The following is a 17,997-nucleotide window of genomic DNA, read 5'->3' as shown; positions in this document are numbered from 1 at the left end:
TTATTATTATTATTATTTATTTATTATTAACCATATTATTTGTATGACCATAGTGCCTAGGAACCCTGGTCATGTACTAGAACCCCACTATGCTAGACGCTATAGAAACGGAGAACAAAAGGACAGTCCTTGCTCCAATCTAAGTATAAGACAGAGACAACATGTGGATACAGATAGACGGGGAGCACAAGGAAACAATGAGACGGGACTGGTCCACATGATAGGCAGTGATCTCGATATTCCAGTGGGTGTGCTAACTTGCGTAAAATGTGCAGGCTCATTTACTGGTGTGCAGTTACTGAAAAGTCCAGAGGTAGCATGGACAGTAATGAGTTTTAGGGGGCATTACGTTCATAGCAAATACATAGAGCTAGAAACAAAACCTAAATATTCTTTCTGGAAAGTTGCAACAGAACACTACTTTGTTTGCAGGATTGGGGCTGTAGGGAGAATTCAATACAAGTTCTTTCAAAATATGATAATCAGGAAAACCCTGATATTTTTTTATTTATTTTCGGTAGCATCTAGGTGGCCCCAGTCACTAGGTGCTATACAGACACACAAGAAAAAGACAGTCTGTGCTACAAAGAACTTATTGCCTGAGTCTGAGTGGCTTGAGAACTTTAGCTGAAAATTGGAATTTCCAGGAAAATGAAATTCTGATTTTGAGAGACTTATTTTTTTTAACTTTGGATAATCACTATGTTGGCTCACTGGGGTTGTGAAACTGGGGGTTTGCTTTGAAGGTCAGTTGAAAATTGTCTTACTTGCTGAGCTACTCAAGTGAAGGTGGCGTGTTTGTAAAATCAGGACTCCTGGTGATTGCCAAAGGAATGTTGTGCTTGGAAGGCTTGTCCGTGATCCTTTGGCACAGAGCACAAAGTTGACATGCTCCGCTGCAAGCAGGGGCTGTGTGAGGGCAAAGTTAGGGGTTAAGCCCCTTTGTAGAGCCAGCCACTCCTGTACTCTCACACTGTGCCAGATAAAAAGGGGGCAGGGCATGGCAGATATGGGCTTATGTGTGATCTTCACGCTGGAGAGTCGCTCACCCAGTACTTCTTATTGATCTTGCTCCTGCTACTAGGAAGGAGCAGCTTGGCAGACATGTACCCACATGCACAGTGCGTGGTTGAGCTCCCCTACATCCCCGGTCCTGCTGATCCCTTTTTACCTGTTTGTATACATGCAGCTTTCACACCTCTGCTGGGCTGGATCAAGCCCTTTCTGTTTTCCCTAAGCTCCTGGTGGGAAAGGGAGGATTCCTGAGCAGCATTGAAACAGAAATAACCTGTTTCTGCTTCCCCATTATCTTCTCGCTCTAGTTTTTACAAGACACACTTGATGCACTTTTCAACATAATGATGGAGATGTCAGACAATGAAACCTATGACTTCCTTGTGTTCGATGCACTGGTGAGTGGTTGTTATCTGCATATCCCAAAGCACCTTTATTTCAGCCATTTCTTCAGCCTGTCTTCTCGTTCTGGTTCCTATTGCTTCCACTGGACAATTGATTGGTGTCTCAGTCTATGAGAAATATGAAATTATATTTAAATGTGGTTTATACTAGTCAGGAGTCATTGGGTGCTAATGTAAGGCAAGGATAGGAGATCTACCATGGCCATTTCCATGAATATAATGAGAATAGGGATTAGGGTGACTAAATGTCCCATTTTTATAGGGACAGTCCCATTTTTTGGACTTTTTCTTATATAGGTGCCTATTACCCCCCACCCCCACCCCCTGTCCCATTTTTTCACAGTTGCTATCTGGTCACCCTAATAGGGATTGACATGTACATAATCCCTAGCTCCTTACATATAGCACTTTTCATCTGTGGATCTCAAAGCACTTTACACAGAAGGAAAGTAGTAGTATCCTCCAATAGACTGAACATACGGAGAGGAAGTGAATTCCTCAAGGTCGCACGGCAGGTCAGTGGCAGAGTTGGAAATAGACCCAACATCTCCTGAGTCCCAGTCCAGCTCCTGTCTATTGGGTAATATTGTCTCTCAACAAGAGAGCATTTTGTACAAAGATCCCAGTAAAACATCCAGCAGACGTTACAAAGAGATTGCATGGAACAAGGAAGCAACTGTTTAATAGAGCTCAGCAATAGAATGTGACAGTTTAGAAAAGAAAGTGAAGATCACTGTATCCAGCTGAAACTGGGGGGAATTTAGGGAGGCAGGGTGCAATTACTCAAGCCACAGTTTTAGCAAAGTAGCAGGATTAGGGGCGCTATGGACATAAAGTGTAAGGGGATCTTTAATGATTCCAGATGTTCAGAGCCTCACTTTTGAGCCTCATCTGAAAAACAGTGCCTCTAGCAGCATTGTGCCTCTCTAACCTCCGCTACAGAAATATTGCCATACGGAGTCTGCGTTAGCGTCACTTACCAAATCACCAGTGCTACTTCATGCAGCAGCTGACTTTACCGTTATAGTTCCCCATCTGTCCACTGAGTAGGCCTAACATTGTCTAACTTCTGTGATAGGGTATGCTCACCCTCCAAGGCGAGATGGCCATTATCAGCAGATACGGAACACCATGTATAACATTAAAGCTGAGCAGATAAAGCATAAACAACCAGCAAAACAAAATGGCACATGATGAGAATAAATTGCAGGACAGTTAGTTGAAAGTCATGCAGTTCAGTGCTTCTGTTCCCTTCTGTGTTTTTGGCAGGTATTTATTATTTCTCTGATCGGAGACATCAAGTTCCAGCATTTTAACCCTGTACTTGAAACTTATATTTACAAGCACTTCAGCACCACCCTGGCTTATGTGTAAGTATCAGTAACCACAAACCTAGCTATCACAGTGATCTCTTGCTACTGCATAGACTAGATGTGGTGTAGGAGATCAAGGTAGCATAGAGATTAAGGTGTGTGGGTGGGAGAGCGAGGGTGTATAAACCCATGTGTTCCCACTCTGAGATCATCTTGAGAATAGAAGAAAATTATAATTATTTACTGCAGAAATGATGCATGATTGAAATAATTAATTTTAATCGTAGAAAAGCATTTCTACCTTTGTAAACAGACAGTCAAGCGACTAGTCCCGGTGTCCAGTTCAACTGTAATCCTGTCTCTTAGAATTATAAAAGCCAGCCCCCTTTTTGCTTCACCAGCTGCCAAGGGACTCTGCATTGCCTGGAACTCTTGAAGCTCTTTGAACGGTTGCCTTCTCCTCCTCTGCTCTTGCTGTACAATCACTGTCAGCAGAGGGTTATTTTTCCCCCCCTAGCTTGCGGAGGATTCATCATCCTCACTGCTCCTTACTAAAAATAAACCTTTTTTATGTCTGATTTATGGATGGGCTGCCTCACAGCTGCGTTGTTACCTGGCCTCGCTTTCCAGCTTGGCTCTACAGTGCGACATCCCCATGATGCCAAGCGGACTAGAGAATTATACAGTGCTCGCCATACACTCTGTGTGCCAAAGGGTTTGACAAACAACGAGCTAGATCCTGGCACTGCAGCGAGTGAGGTAGGCGAAGGCAGGGGCTGCTGTGCACTCAGCAATCCCTCACGTAGACCCTGGGTTGCTCAGAGCTTGGTTAATCAGGAGGAAAAGGTGTTTGCTTGAATGTTATCCTCCCACACGCTTGTTTGTTGTTTTGGAAAAGTGCAATGAGATCTTGAACTTCTACCTAGACAGTGACCAGAGACTAAATAGTAAAGATGCACTGATACACCTTCTGTCCAAGGATCTCAAAGCACTTTATAAATTAAGTCTCAGGAACCCTGCTCTTCTATTAAAGGGGCCATTACCCCTTTGTACATCTAGGTAAACTGACGTCCGCAGCAATTAAGCATCTGATTTTCAGAATTAATGGGCTTCCCAAATTCTTCATTAAATCTGTCCAGGCTCAACACTTTGAAAAAACAGGCCACAAAGTTTGAATTTTCGAAAGGACTTAGCACCCATGTTTGGGGCCAGATTCTGGGAGCTGCTGGGTGCTGAGCACTTTTGAAAATCTGCTCCCATGTGGTTTGCCCAAGGCCCCAGAATGACTCAGCGGCAGAGCTGTGACTAGAATCCAGGAGCTCTTACTCCCGGTCCCTAGCTTTCTAACCACTAGGCCATAGGCCCTTTCTGGGATAAGGGAGCCTGGTTTAGCTTCTCCTGTAACTACACCTGTGTTTGTTCTCCTCTTCTTTTCCTTTCCTAAGGAAACTCACCAGAGTACTGAACTATTACATACAAAATGCAGATGACTCCAGCAAGACAGAATTGCTGTTCGCTGCCCTGAAAGCCTTGAAGTATCTGTTCCGATTCATCGTCCAGTCACGGGTACTGTACCTGAGGTGAGGCAGACCCTCCAGACTGTGCAAAATATCCACAGAGGGTACAAACTGGCATCGTTCCAGCCAAGAGAGCCTGCTTCCAATTTTCCCCAGCAGAGGATGCCCCTAGTTATTGAGAAAAGACATCTGTAGCTGTCTTTTATCCAGGACTGTAGAGAGGTCTGTGTGTGCGGATGGAGATATTGATCAGAACAAGGGAAAACAACTTAGAACACTTTCCTTGGGGGTGAAATTCTTTCTAATCATTCACATCTTACATAAGCTGCATTCGGCAATGCAGATAAGGAGCCTAAACTTGTTTTTTTTAAATGGCTTCCTTTTTTAAGAAGCTTCCTCATCTTAAGGGACTTTTGGGGGTATTTCTGCTAGGTTCTGTGAAGACCCAAATTAATTTAAAAAAACCTGAAGGGGAACTCTGAACAATCTTTAGTGATGAGAGAGAAATCCCCTTCTATATTAATCCATTCAACGGAAATGTTTGCACATTATGGAGGATGCCTGATTCTGCTCCCATTGAGCTCTTTGCAGCAGACATTAAAATGCACTGTCAGCTACTTGAGATCATTTTGTATGTTGCCTCACGCAATGGGGTCCTTGTCCAGGACTAGAGCTGCTAGCCACTAAGATAATACTAATAATAATGAATAGTATTTGTCACAGTTCAGGACAACTGCACCTGTATTCTCCCCCTGTGGGCTTAAGAGTTTCTGGCTGCCAGCCGTCCCCTGTCTTGGGTGTGTCTCTCTCTCCCGACTGTTTTTTTTTTCAGGATGTACAGTTCCCTGCCTACACTGTGATATTCCTAGCAAGCCAGACTGCCTAAACAGGCCAGCATCTGCGCTTTGCTTACTATGAACAGAGTAATGACCCACAGTTACATGTTACCACACAGCTCTTTCTATGCAAGCACATTTATTCTTAAGGTAGAAGCAATAATGAGAAAACTTATTAAAAACAATTAAAGAACCTGAACAATGCTAAAAGGCTCAACTTTGGTCTCCGCCAACTCCAACCTTGGACTCTGGTAGGTGTCAATCCTTCAAAAACCCACAACTGCATTTTCCCTGTGGTTATAAGTTCATAACTGTCTCAGATCTGGAACCAGAACCCAGGCTGGGCAGTTCAGCAGTTTCTTTATACAATGTAGGCCTTTGATATCCAGTCTCTGGGAAGAGGTAATCAGCAGACAATCACCTCTCCTCAGGATGTAGCTTTGGAAGGCAGGGTTTTTGCAGAACCAGAGGTGAGGAATGTGCAGTAAGGTCTCCTAAGTATTCCTCAGAGAGTCCACTTTTGTCTGGCACCTTTTCAATATAGTCCTCCCAGCCTCACACCACATCTTCCCCATAGAGAGGTTATATATAATCCTAGCCCACAATAATACCTAAACTTTGCATTTAATATAATGGACTCCAAAGATACTTAAACTTAATAAATAAGGATATGCAGGGAATTCCCATCACTGTCACAGTATGTGCCAGATTGCAATGTGTGTCTCATAGCCCCAAACCGTTATTCACACAATTCTCAGCAACCATTCAGGACTGTTTTCTCCTCTTAGTCCTTAAAAGCCAACATAGAATGAGCTGGATTCTCTTCTGGCTCGGGCATCATCAACAGAATTTGTAAACTCTGCTTAAACGTCAAAGTTGGTGATTGTTGAAGCCAGAAAGGACCCAGCTTGACTCTCAGATTCCAGGCGGAGTTTGAGTCAGTTGTGGATAGAAAAAAAAACCCTACTTTTTGCTGTTAAATGTAACAGATTTAATCTGGAAATCATTGATACAATAAATCTAGAATCCCACACAGCTACTTTTACTGTCACTTTTCATAGCAAAAGAGCACTTTAAGAGGTTGCTCTGAAGGATAAAATGTATTTAAGCCATTGTGGCAGTATTCCTCGCTCTGGCCTAAATTGGTATGTATCGCCAATGTGCTCTTTTTCAGGTTTTATGGGAAAGTCGAAGATGGGGATGAGTTTAACAATGCAATCCGCAAGTTGTTTTTCTCCTTCAATGTCCTCATGGACCGACCACTAGAGGAGGCTGTCAAGATTAAGGTTGGTCTAAAGCCTATTTTGAATGGTGTTACACATCTATTCTGGGGACAAGTAATCAGTATTAAAGCCCCCAAAGTGTAACAGTATTAATCTGAGCTCTTTAAGCTTTGCACAACTGTGACGTATGCTAAAATATTGGCATTGAAATGCAGCCACTTCTGGGGTCGAGGCTGACACCCCAGCCCGCCTGTAACAGTGTCGTAGAGAGGACAACAGTTTGGCCAGTGACACCCGGGCTTATGAATGAATCAGACAGCAAATGATATGGAAACAAATGTAACAAATGTAGAGAAGGAAAGTAATGAAAGACCAACAAGCTTTTGCCTGTGTCTTAACTTGTTCTGCTTTCTTGTTTGTCTTGCGTGAATTTTACTTGGGGCCCTCTGAGTGAGTGAGGAACAGACAAGCCATGCAATAAGGCTTACTTGCTGCTTTCTTCTTTATAATACCTCTGGCCAAAATGCATTAATCGCTTTCCACCGGAAGGATTGATTCTAGTTAAAAGAGCTTTCACATGTGAGTGTCTGATCTGTAAAAACCACTCTCTCCAATGCCTGTGTGGTGAGGGGCCGTTCTTCCTGCAGCATGGAACTTCTTGTTCCCACCACCAAAAGCAGATGGGGACAATGCCCCTCTACAGCAAACCCTGGGGAGATTTTCAGTAGCTGTCACACACAGGCACTCAGATGCTGCTGTGATGAACCAGAGGTGCCTAGATAGCTTGTTCTTGGCATTGTTCATGGACATACTAAACAGAGAGCACCAAACTGTGCCTCTAAGGCGCAGTGCAAAGGGAGCACTTGGGTGTATTCTGCATCAGGGAGAATGTTTCCTAGAACTCCCTGATTACACTGCCAGAGGGGGGTCATTTGCTGCTCCTCTTTTAAGGTGTACAGCATACCTTAAACACCCCCTCCCACACACATGGGATTGGCTAGCGCATGCTCCTCCTTACACCAGTCTCAACAAGTTGTTCTTAAGAGTGGGGACAAATGAGCTGCAATTGAGCACAGGGTCTGTGATTCTTATGGGGGCTGTGTATGATGGAAGGTAGAGTGGAGTCCAAGCCCCACCTGACTTTCTGACCATATAAGGGCTGGCTACAGTCCAGTCCAAAGAGTTTTAAACAAGAGCGAAAATCGGACACCATTGTCTTTTTCTTAAGTTTTTTAAAGCTTGTGGCTAGGCCAATGCTGTGAGGAGGAGGGCTTTATTTTTAAACTCTCCCCCCCAAAGTGTAAAAAAACATTTCACATGTTTCTGCTTGCCTGCCCAATGCATTTTGATTTTTTCAAGAAGCCCAGTCCCTAGGACAGCAGTGTGTTCACAACCAGAAAGTCAAAAATAAGGCATTGGCTCAAAGTCTTTCATGCAGCATCCTTTCAGCTCTGATCTCCAGAGGTGCAGATGCTGAGGCTTAAATTAGATCACAAACCAGCTCGCTGCAGGGGTCTGCATCTTTGCTTTTGCCCAAACCAGATACTACCACTGGTGATGTGAGCCTCTTCCAATGATGTCGAGCAGCAAGTCCTCAGACTTGTTCTCTTTTACAACGAATGGATTAATCTAACCCAACCTCCTTGTGTGTGTGTTTTTTTTTCTCCTACAGGGCGCAGCTTTAAAATACTTACCAAGCATCATAAATGACGTCAAACTGGTATTTGATCCGGTTGAGCTCAGGTGATTGTGTTAAGCATATTTGTTGTCTAAACCTACTAAATATGCATCTTTTGGGGGGGAAGTTGGAAACTGTCCTAAAGCATACAGTTCTAATAATTAATAACGTGATGTTGCACAAGCTGCATGATTGAATGTAAACGTTTCCTTGGAAGGGTTTAGAGGAAGCCACATAATGGTTTTAGAGCTGCAGCCCAAAGGAATTAGTGTGTTTCAGCTGAATTTTCCTCTGAGTTCTGAGGCTTTCTTCAAACTGGAAATTCAAGGGCTACAAAACCATATGGATGAAACCCAGTGACTATGATTCCACGAACCCTGGATCATTAGATCTCAGGTTGCTAAGGCCCAATGGGTGACAAAGGCCAGACAGGAGGGATACAAACAATTTATTCATGCACAAAACTTAAAATGAGGTGGATTTCTTTTCCTCGGTGTAAATAGCTTTCCCTGCTTGAGTTCAGGAGCCTTATTTCGTTGTAAGTAATTTGCAAATAATGGTGAGAGGACACCAAATGTATGTGGAATGTAATTCACTGTGGGACTAAAATGAGTGATTGCCCTTGAAGCGGGGGATATATTTGGGTGATTATGCTCGCAGTGATCAAAATGGCCAAGTTTCCCATAACAAGGGCTCATTGAGATGATGTGATTAAGACACGTCAGTTTCATAGCCAGTGGCACGCAAAGGGGTGATGTGGCCAGCATTGTGTCTGGCCACCTTTGACTGTCCTAACCTGATGGGTCAAGTACCCATTTTGCAGCTGGGTGAACTGGAAGGGGCCTTTCAGCATGAGACTCGAACCCACAACCTTCAGGATTGTAGGCAAGAACCTTAGCTACTCAGCTACTGCTGCACCTCGTATGTTATCTAGCAGCCTTGCAAAATCCTATTTACTTAGAGAGACTTACATTTTATTTTTATTTCTGGCAAGGAAGTTAGATATATATTTTCTGAAAATGGTCAGGAAGAGCAAATAGGTTCTGTGCCTGGGCTGATGAATTTTCATGAAAACTTGTTGTAAAGTGAGGTTAATTATCTGAGCAGTATAAACCTGCTGATTCTGATCACTGTTCCGTTTATTTTAAGTTCTTTAGTGAGCTTCCTGAAACCATATAACATGAGACTTCATTTTGGTTTACCTTGAGACTGTTCTCAACGCAATGGCACAACTGCTTGATATAACGCGGTAAAGCAGTGCTCCGGGGGGGCGGGATTGCGCACTCCGGCGGATCAAAGCAAGTTTGATATAACGCGGTTTCACCTATAACGCGGTATGATTTTTTGGCTCCCGAGGACAGCATTATATCAAAGTAGAGGTGTATTACGTGGAACAAAGTCAGCAGAATTCTCTGGGTGAAAATACTGACCATCTGTCTACCTTGTGCTTTGCATTCTAGCATCCTCTTCAGCAAATTTATCCAAAGTATCCCTGACAACCAGTTAGTTCGGCAGAAACTCAATTGCATGACCAAGGTAGTGGACAGTGATCTGTTCAAACAATCCGGTGAGTAGCCTATTGAGATCCCCAGAAACTGCAGGAAATGCACCTTCTCAAACAAATACTTGTCTGTAAAGTTCACGTCTCTCTTTTAAATGTCTCCTTCAAATCCCTCCTTAAAATTCTCCTTCACTGTGATGCCTACAAAAAAACTTGGCAACAGCGAGGTTGTTGGTGTGCTTAGGCCATTGCCTATATGCTGACCAATGCTGTCTCATAGGCCTGACTGCAACCGCCTGCTTCTCTTTTGCATTTAGATATTTTCATTTGTTGATCTCAAAGCCCTTTATAAAGGTGCGTGTGAGGAGGTCTCCTCATCCCCACCCTGCCGATGGAGAAACAAGCTCAGAGAAGTGAAGTGATTTGCCCGAGGTCATGCAGTAAGCCAGTAGCAGAGCCTGATTAGAACTCAGGTTGCCTGAGTCAGCTCTGAGCTCTAACCACTTGACTGCACTGCCAACCCCCACTTTACCAGGATGAGACTATATGGTGCCTTTGACAAAGGCTCATGGGTAAATTTCTAAAGCCAACGCATCAAGGTGTACAAAGAAACTAGGACAGAATATCTCAAGAAGTGGAGTCTCTTGTTGTTCTTGAATCTTTCTCCTTCTTCTCCTTCTCTTCTTTGGTTCCTGCAGTCCTGTGAAAAGTGTCCATATCTGTGTACAAAGACACAATCTGTTGTCTCTTGTCTTATACTTAGATTGTAAGTTCTTTTGGGGGTAGGGACTAATTTTATGTTCTGTTTGTATTGCACCTGGTACACTGGGATGCTGGTCCGTGGCAGAAGCTCTTAGTCACTACCGCAATACCGATAATAAAAATTACAGTAAGGCCCCTGCTCGATTTTAGTTTTGGTGTTGGTCTCAGGATAAGGATAATTTATTTTGGGTTCATTGGTAAGTTTTTGGTTTCCCTATTCCCTAAGCGTAGCAAAGAGCAGTAGTTAGAAGATGGTGAGATAATGGATCCCTTATGCTGGACATATTGAGTCAAGCCCTAAGATCATCACTAAGGACTATGCATCATAACTCTTTGCTCTTATATGTAGAAGCAGTACAGTCTCTCTCCAGGACTTTAAAACACAGATGCAGATACCAGGGTTTCTAGAATGGCAAAAACATGACCACACATTGCTGAAAAGGCAGCCATTAAGTAACAGGCAGCAATAAAAATCGAGCCACTTATTAGGAACGTAAATATGGATTTAGATGCCTAATTTTAGATACCCAGGTTTGAAAATTGTGGCTTTAAACTCTCTCTGCTTCAGTTTCTGAATCTGTAAAATGAGGATAATAACGTTTACTCTTCTTTGAAAAGCCTTTTGAGAGCTACAGATGAAAAGCCCTAGGTGTGTGCTAGGTGTTACTATGATGTGTAGAGGTTATAATCCCGAGTATGACTGCAGCCAGTATAGGTTTTCCTTTATCTCAAAGGAGTCTGTGCATCTGTGATTAACGATACTGGATTCTGTTCATGCCAGCTTTTATCCAGGCTGCATAGTTTCCAGATTAGCTGGTGACTGTGCTGTGTACAGCCACCATTTGTTATGGACATCATATCTATCTTAGGTACTTATCTGGCCCCCATTACCAGAGTAGAGGGGAGCGCTTCACAGTCTTTAATGTGTTATTCCTTGCAACATCCATGTGAGGTAGAGAAGTGCCATTATCCCCATTTAATAGATGGGGGAACTGAGGCAGAGAGAGACTACAGGTAAAAATTTCAAAAGCGCCTGAATCCCATTTTCAAAAGTGACTTAAACCCAGATTTTCAAAGATATTCAGGCATCTAACCTGCTTTGGTGCTTTTGAAAATCCCACTAAGCTCCTATTTGCCTCTTTAGTTGCCTATATAAGAACTAGATATTATTATTAAATAACTTTGAAAAATCTGGCTCTAAATCACTTTTGAAAATGGGATTTAGTCGCCTAAATGCCTGTGTCACTTTTGAAAATTTTACCCATAGACCCTTACTTAAGGTCATGCAGGGAGTCAAGCCAGGCAGGCAATCAAACTTGGGGTCTCCCAAGTACTATGTTAGTGCCCTAGCTATGGGACCATCTAATATATATATATCAAGAGAAATCTCTCTAGTGCAATCTGTCTGATTAGAAGAGAGGCAATTTGTGCTGTCATCTACCTATTAGAACCACTGTGACATGATTTTAATTTTGGTGACTGAGTCAGAGTGAGGAGCACAAAGTTTTATTTTTGTGGTCACTTATACTTGGCTCTGAAGATTATTCTTAGGCCATTGTGTTGCATTGTTCCGTTTCTTCATTTCTCAGAATGCAGAGATGCTCTCCTGCCTCTACTAATAGATCAGCTAAGTGGCCAACTGGATGACAATTCAAACAAGCCGGATCATGAGGCCTGTTCTCAGCTCCTCAGTAACATTCTAGAAGTGCTTGACCGGAAGGATGTGGTGAGTATGGGCTCTAGTCTAACGTCGTCCTCACTGTTGGGATTACACTGGTGTAGGTCAGAGGAGGAACAAAGCCTTCTTAAGTGCACCTGCCAGAACCAGTCTTTATAGAGTTAATGAGACCAGATGTTCACAGAAGTTTTTTCACATTGGATATTGGCATAAGACGTTTGAGTCTAATTAAAGATAAATCAGACATATCAAAAATGAACCTAAGACATTCTAGGACAGAACAGGGGAAGGTATGGTCAGGTCATCCCTAGAGAGGTGATCCCCTGCTGATGCAACACTTGTAGGGGGTATAGAAAAAAGGGGCTCAAGTTAGAGCTGCCCTCAAGCTGCTCTAGCCTGCTCTGGGGGCCAATCCAGCTCCAACATAGGGAAGATGCTCCTGAGAATCCCTTTGCTGGGTCCTGGACTGGTGCAGAGATTTATTCCCCCGCCCCTTCTCGGAGTCTAAAACTACTTTCTATTTAAATGAATTTCTGTTTGGCAAAGAGTCTCCTTTTCTAGTGTCTTCTGACAATAAATAGCCACAGTCAGCCTGGCCCTTCCCTACAACAAATCTCTCTGTAGAATAGACCACACTGAGATTAATCTAAAACAGCCCGTGCTTCTTTAATCTCTTCAGGGGCCCACTGCAGTTCACATCCAGCTGATCATGGAGCGCCTGCTGAGGAGAATAAACCGGACGGTGATTGGAATGAACAGACAGTCTCTGCACATTGTGAGAGCCTTTTGCCTGCTTCTGTTCTTTGCTTTCTACCCCTTGCTCTGACGCTTCAGCAGATTGGAGCTTTCCATCAGTCTGTCCTGCTATGGACTGCAAATTGTGCTGGTGCATTACAAAATCTCTGTCCTGTTTCCTGCGCCCTGGTGGGGTCTATGGGGAGTGAGGGGAGGCCTGCCCCAGCCCTATTAAAATTGGGCCTGGGTGGGCTGTAGAAAGAGATAATGGGACACAGAACTCTCTCTGCTAAGGCACCATTTTTAATCAAGTCTGGGCCAGTAGTGACTGCAAGTCGTTATTGTTTGGTGACTCTTTGGTAACTTGTTTGTGCAGCATGTTTGGGTCTCTGTCCAGTTCCTAATAGTCAGGCAGCCACATTGTAGAAACGCTAATTAATTTGGTTCTGATGTTGAATGGAGCCAGATGCTGATGTACCCTCGACCCTATAGATGTCCTCTCCAAGTCTGGGGCGAAGCAGGTTGGTAGGAAAACAAGAGGAGGTTTGCACTGTTGTGGCTTGCCCTATACTTGGTCTGTGGATGGATAGAGAACTCCAGGGCTGTCAATCCAGCACTAAATTCACTTTATAAGAAGAGGCTTTGACATTGGCAAATGGTTTCCATCAAATATGTTTATAATGAAGACTTGGAGGGTACCGTTTAAAATGGATGTAGGAGAGTTCTGCTTTTCAAACTTAACCCCTTGTAGTTTCAGCAATACTTGCACTAGTGATCAGATATGAAGGTAAGACATTCCTGTCTGGGTAAGAGTATTTTTTTTATTTTTTACCAAGCTGTTAGTGTCTCAGTAGCTCAGAGAGTGACAGCCCAGATTTTTTTTTAAAGCTGCTACTTGCATTTATAGGAAACAAAGTGATTTCATTTTAATCTCTCACCGTAAAAGTTTATTTTTGCAAATTCCAGTCCTTGAAGGGATAAAGTCTGTCCCATCTCCTTTCCTCAGACTTAAAACTTAAACCCTATGAGAGGTGATGTCCAGATTAATATGTAGGTATCACCCCACTGCAGATGTTACTGATCTTGGGGGGGGGGGAGGAAAGGGAAACAATCACTTTAAGTGACCTTAGTACATGCATTCTTAGACCCCAAGTTAGCAAAATATTTAAAAGGATGCCTGACTTAAAGCACATGTGTGGTCTCTTTGAAGTCAAGACTATTCATGTGACTAAAATTAGGCACATGCTCCAGAACTGTGCTGAATTGGGGCCTTAGTGCAGAAAGATAATTGACCAAGTGCCTTTTTTGTCTTTTCCATTGCAGGGTAGTTTTGTAGCCTGCATGACAGCCATCCTGAGACAGATGGATGATTTCCACTATAACCACTACATCAGCACTTTCAAAACCAGACAGGACATTATCGTAAGTCAGCTTGGCCCAGGCTGCAGCCCAGTCCATGTAGCATCTCCCTCTAATTTTATCCTATCCAGCTCTTATATTCAGTTCAGGCTCTTGCACCCATAACTAAGGCGTATGAGTACCTAATATTGCAAGTGTTAGTGAAACATTCACTTCACCCCAGCTGGATACAGCACTGCTGGCTGTTTGCTGACTCAGCAAAGCATCGGACTAGATTGTCACATGGGGTGAAAACAAATCTTTAATGACCCTCTAAACCTGTGTAATTGAAGAGCTGGGAGGAAGAAGATAGAAAGATTGAGGATGACAGGAAAAGCAGAAGAGTTCATTTTCCCCTTCCTTTCTCTTCTCTATCCATGTGTTCTTCCCTCTCTTTTTTTTTCATTCTTTCATTTAGAGCTCAGTTAAGAGCTTGGATTCCCCTTCTGTTTGTCTGGCCTGATGGAAAAAGCTGACAAGCTTGGGGCAGTATCTCTACTAATTTCCAAAAACACGCCTGTGTGTTTATTAATAGAGCCATAGGGTATCTTGGCTGCAAAATCTGAAAGCATGCAAATTTCGATCAGGTTTCTGAAAAGCTCAACTGTTGTTGCAAACTTTTGTGGGTAGCGATTATCTCTTTGTGATGGGTTTGTACAGCACCTAGTGCAGAGGATTCCATGATTTGAAGCCCCAGAGGGTACACCTATACTGGAATAAGGCGGATGGCACGGCTGTGGCTGGCCCAGGTCAGCTGACTCGGGCTCGTGAAGTTAGAGCAGCGGAGCTGTAAAGTTCTTTGTAGCTGTTCAGGCTCGGGCTGGAGTGTCCTCGAGGGTGGGTGTCAAGCATCCTTAGCCAGCATTGCATATCCATCCTCTGTGTTAAACCATGTACAATTCATGATCTTCATGTGGTTTGAGTCCAAAACCCAGGTGAAACAACACTTTTGCTCTTTGTTCTTTGAGCCCCTTAGGACCTGAAACTCCAAGTAAAGTCTAAGTTTCACTCCCCCGCCCCCATGCAGCTCAAAACCAGAGACAGTATTGCACAAGCTTCTGTGGTGTGACACTACTCTAATTGGTAGTCACAGTTCCTGATTGCTTGTCTCTGCCTGTAGCTGTGCAGAACAGCATAGTGAACTGGAATACAGGCATGGGTAGACTTTGCAGTTGTGTGATTCTGTATTAGGTATTGTAAAATATCTGTAAACCACTATGAATGGCAGGATGCTGCCTTTGCTTCCCTGGCTGATTATAATTGCATGTGATCTGTTAAGCAACATAGCCACCTGCAGGACACAGATATTTCTGCAACTTCACTGCCTAGACTGAAAAAGCCACTCAACTGAATGATCATAGAATCATAGAAGATTAGGATTGGAAGAGACCTCAGGAGGTTATCTAGTCCAACTCCCTGCTCAAAGCAGGACCAACACCAACTAAATCATCCTGGCCAGGGCGTTGTCAACCCGGGCCTTACAAACTTCTAAGGATGGAGATTCCACCACCTCCCTAGGTAACCCATTCCAGTGCTTCTCCACCCTCCTAGTGAAATAGTTTTCCTTAATATCCAACCTAGACCTCCCGCACTGCAACTTGAGACCATTGTTTCTTGTTCTGTCATCTGCCACCACTGAGAACAGCTGAACTCCATCCTCTTTGGAACCCCCCTTCAGGTCACTGAAGGCTGCTGTCAAATCCCCGTCAAGAGTTCAAATAAAACTCATTTGAGTTAGTAACTCACCTGAAAGATTTCTGAATAAGTATGCACGGTAAAACCTAAACACCTTGGAGGTTTTGCTAGGGCTCATAAAATATGTAGTAGCCTTTTTCAAATGAATCAGTGGAGTGAATATGATCAGAGTCGGATAGAAATGTTGTGGAAGAACAGGAGTGCTAGGTGACAAAGCTAATGGAATTGGGACAACGTTTCTGTTGAAGAACTTTACTTCAGGACAACTTCACCATTCAGGAAGAGTGCTTAAGCAGAGTGAGGTCAATGGTTAAAGTTAGGCACGTGCTTAATGATTTTTCCTAAAACAGGATATGGGCTTCAATCTTTGAAGCTATCATTGGTGCTTCTCATTCACTCAACGGTTCAGTGCCTTCTGAATCATGCATTTAAATGTTGCTCTTACATTTTCAATGCATGTACAGCTTGTGCATGTGAGACAAACCAGGAAGGTGAATTATATAAAAACAAAGCTGGTACAAGAATACAACTTCAGGAGACACAGGTTCAATATGTAAATTTGGAATCTAACTGTTACGATCCCTAAAACGTATAGAAATATGTCCATTAAATTATTTTTAAAATAATACCAATGGCATCATGATTTATTTACCATTTAAAAAAAAAATAAGCATCCCCTTGTGGCATTTTCAGCCCAGACATTGCAACGTTGCTTCATCAGGTTAACATGGTTAGTAGTTAATTCTAGTCTTCATGGTACCCCATGTCAAGCCTAAACCTTTCCCTCAAGCTCTGATTTAATAATGCTTAGAGGATTTCTACTGTGGCAGCACCAGTGTCCATTTCTCTCTCTGCATCAGTGTCACTTTCCAATTCTTTAGTGCACACTATTCAACTCAGCAGCACATTTCTTTGCTAGTGACCTTTGGAAAGTGGTGACTTCTCTGGTGTGTGTGTGTCTGGTGCTTGAATGTGAATGTTACCTCTTAGAGCAGAAGAGAACCTATGAATGTTTGAACCTCTGGAGATGGAGGTTCTTTCTTAGTCTAAAGTTAGATTTTGTCAGTATCGCTTGCACAATTCCCACTCTTCATACTGCAACTCGGCAGAAAAGCCTCATCTAGACTAGGACTTAAGGTGTGATGGCTTTAACTTGACCAGTTTAGCTCTTGTTATAGACTGCAGGTCTTGTCTACACTGGATATCTTCTAACATCAGACCTCATCTAGCAAAGGCCTAAATGGCTGGGGAATGACAACCCCCTCTATAATCTATGTATATAATGAATAAGGCAGCAGCCCTATGTAATGTCATCATTCATACATTTGAAGGGAAGTATTGGGTCGAAAGACTTTAAACACCTATTTTGCTTTTTAATGCTCCCTACGCATCTAGAGATTGACTTCAAACAATAACAGATTTAATTGCATTAATTAAATAGATTGGGGGGTGGGTTCCTCCTGTAATTTGATGGATGAGATTTCAGACATAATTTAGTTACGGTGATATATGCCATAATAAAAGATGCATTTCAAAAGGCCAGCATATTGATCTGTGATCAATGGAATCTGCAGCCCCACAAGTTTGCATCCCCCACAATGTTTCCATCTGTTTATGGACTAACTTTCTTAGACCTTGCATGTGGCATATTTTTGTACAGGACTTCCTGATGGAAACCTTCATCATGTTTAAGGATCTGATCGGAAAGAATGTCTATGCGAATGACTGGATGGTGATGAACATGATGCAGAGCAGGTAAATAGCCTCTACCAGAGGTTGCTATTGGTTGAAAGCTCATGTGATTTCTGCAGAACTTGTTGGCTCTGGGACTGAGGAGTACATTGAGTATATACTTCCTTTAAAAGTTCATATTGGTTTAAGTTAGCTTTGACTAAAGTCCTATTGGCTGGACATTTTTTTTGATGACTTATGAGCCTGCAAACTCTTTCTTCTTCTGTCAAAAGGAGTGTTTGCAAAACTGAAAGCTTTCCCCCCAGTGATTGTATTTCCCTGCCAGAGGTGCCTGCTTCAATCTGAGAAGCCTCTTTATTTTAAATCTGGGGGGGAGATGCATCATCACTTGGGAAACTTAAAGGTAAACTGGACAAAAGAGGATGATCGTGCATGTAGGGTGCTAGCCCGTTACCCGGGAAAACCAGTTCATTTCTCTCCTGTGCCACAGACTTCCTGTGTGATCTTGAGCAAGTCACTTAGCCTCTCTGTTCTTCAGTTCCCCATCTGTA

General features: G+C 43.0%; 1 protein-coding gene across 3 annotated transcripts in view; it reads left to right on the top strand.

Moving 5' to 3' along the window:
- Positions 1 to 17,997, top strand: part of DOCK5 (dedicator of cytokinesis 5) — a 129,204-nt gene that overhangs the window by 72,889 nt on the left and 38,318 nt on the right. For all 3 annotated transcript variants that reach the window (XR_006172206.2, XM_008168669.4, XM_042840285.2), the window contains 10 exons: positions 1,323 to 1,412; positions 2,688 to 2,788; positions 4,177 to 4,311; positions 6,259 to 6,370; positions 7,980 to 8,050; positions 9,446 to 9,552; positions 11,838 to 11,974; positions 12,606 to 12,701; positions 13,985 to 14,083; positions 17,415 to 17,509. Coding sequence is in view for 2 of the 3 variants with exons in the window: in XM_008168669.4 (XP_008166891.2) it covers positions 1,323 to 1,412; positions 2,688 to 2,788; positions 4,177 to 4,311; positions 6,259 to 6,370; positions 7,980 to 8,050; positions 9,446 to 9,552; positions 11,838 to 11,974; positions 12,606 to 12,701; positions 13,985 to 14,083; positions 17,415 to 17,509 (1,043 nt within the window). In the remaining variant the exon portion in view is untranslated. The remainder of the gene's footprint in view (positions 1 to 1,322; positions 1,413 to 2,687; positions 2,789 to 4,176; positions 4,312 to 6,258; positions 6,371 to 7,979; positions 8,051 to 9,445; positions 9,553 to 11,837; positions 11,975 to 12,605; positions 12,702 to 13,984; positions 14,084 to 17,414; positions 17,510 to 17,997) is intronic.

The sequence above is a fragment of the Chrysemys picta genome, chromosome 2, assembly GCF_011386835.1.
Source record: "Chrysemys picta bellii isolate R12L10 chromosome 2, ASM1138683v2, whole genome shotgun sequence".
Lineage (NCBI taxonomy): Eukaryota > Metazoa > Chordata > Testudines > Emydidae > Chrysemys > Chrysemys picta.
The sequence above is the reverse complement of the archived record's forward strand: the minus strand, read 5'-3'. Positions and strand labels throughout refer to the sequence as shown.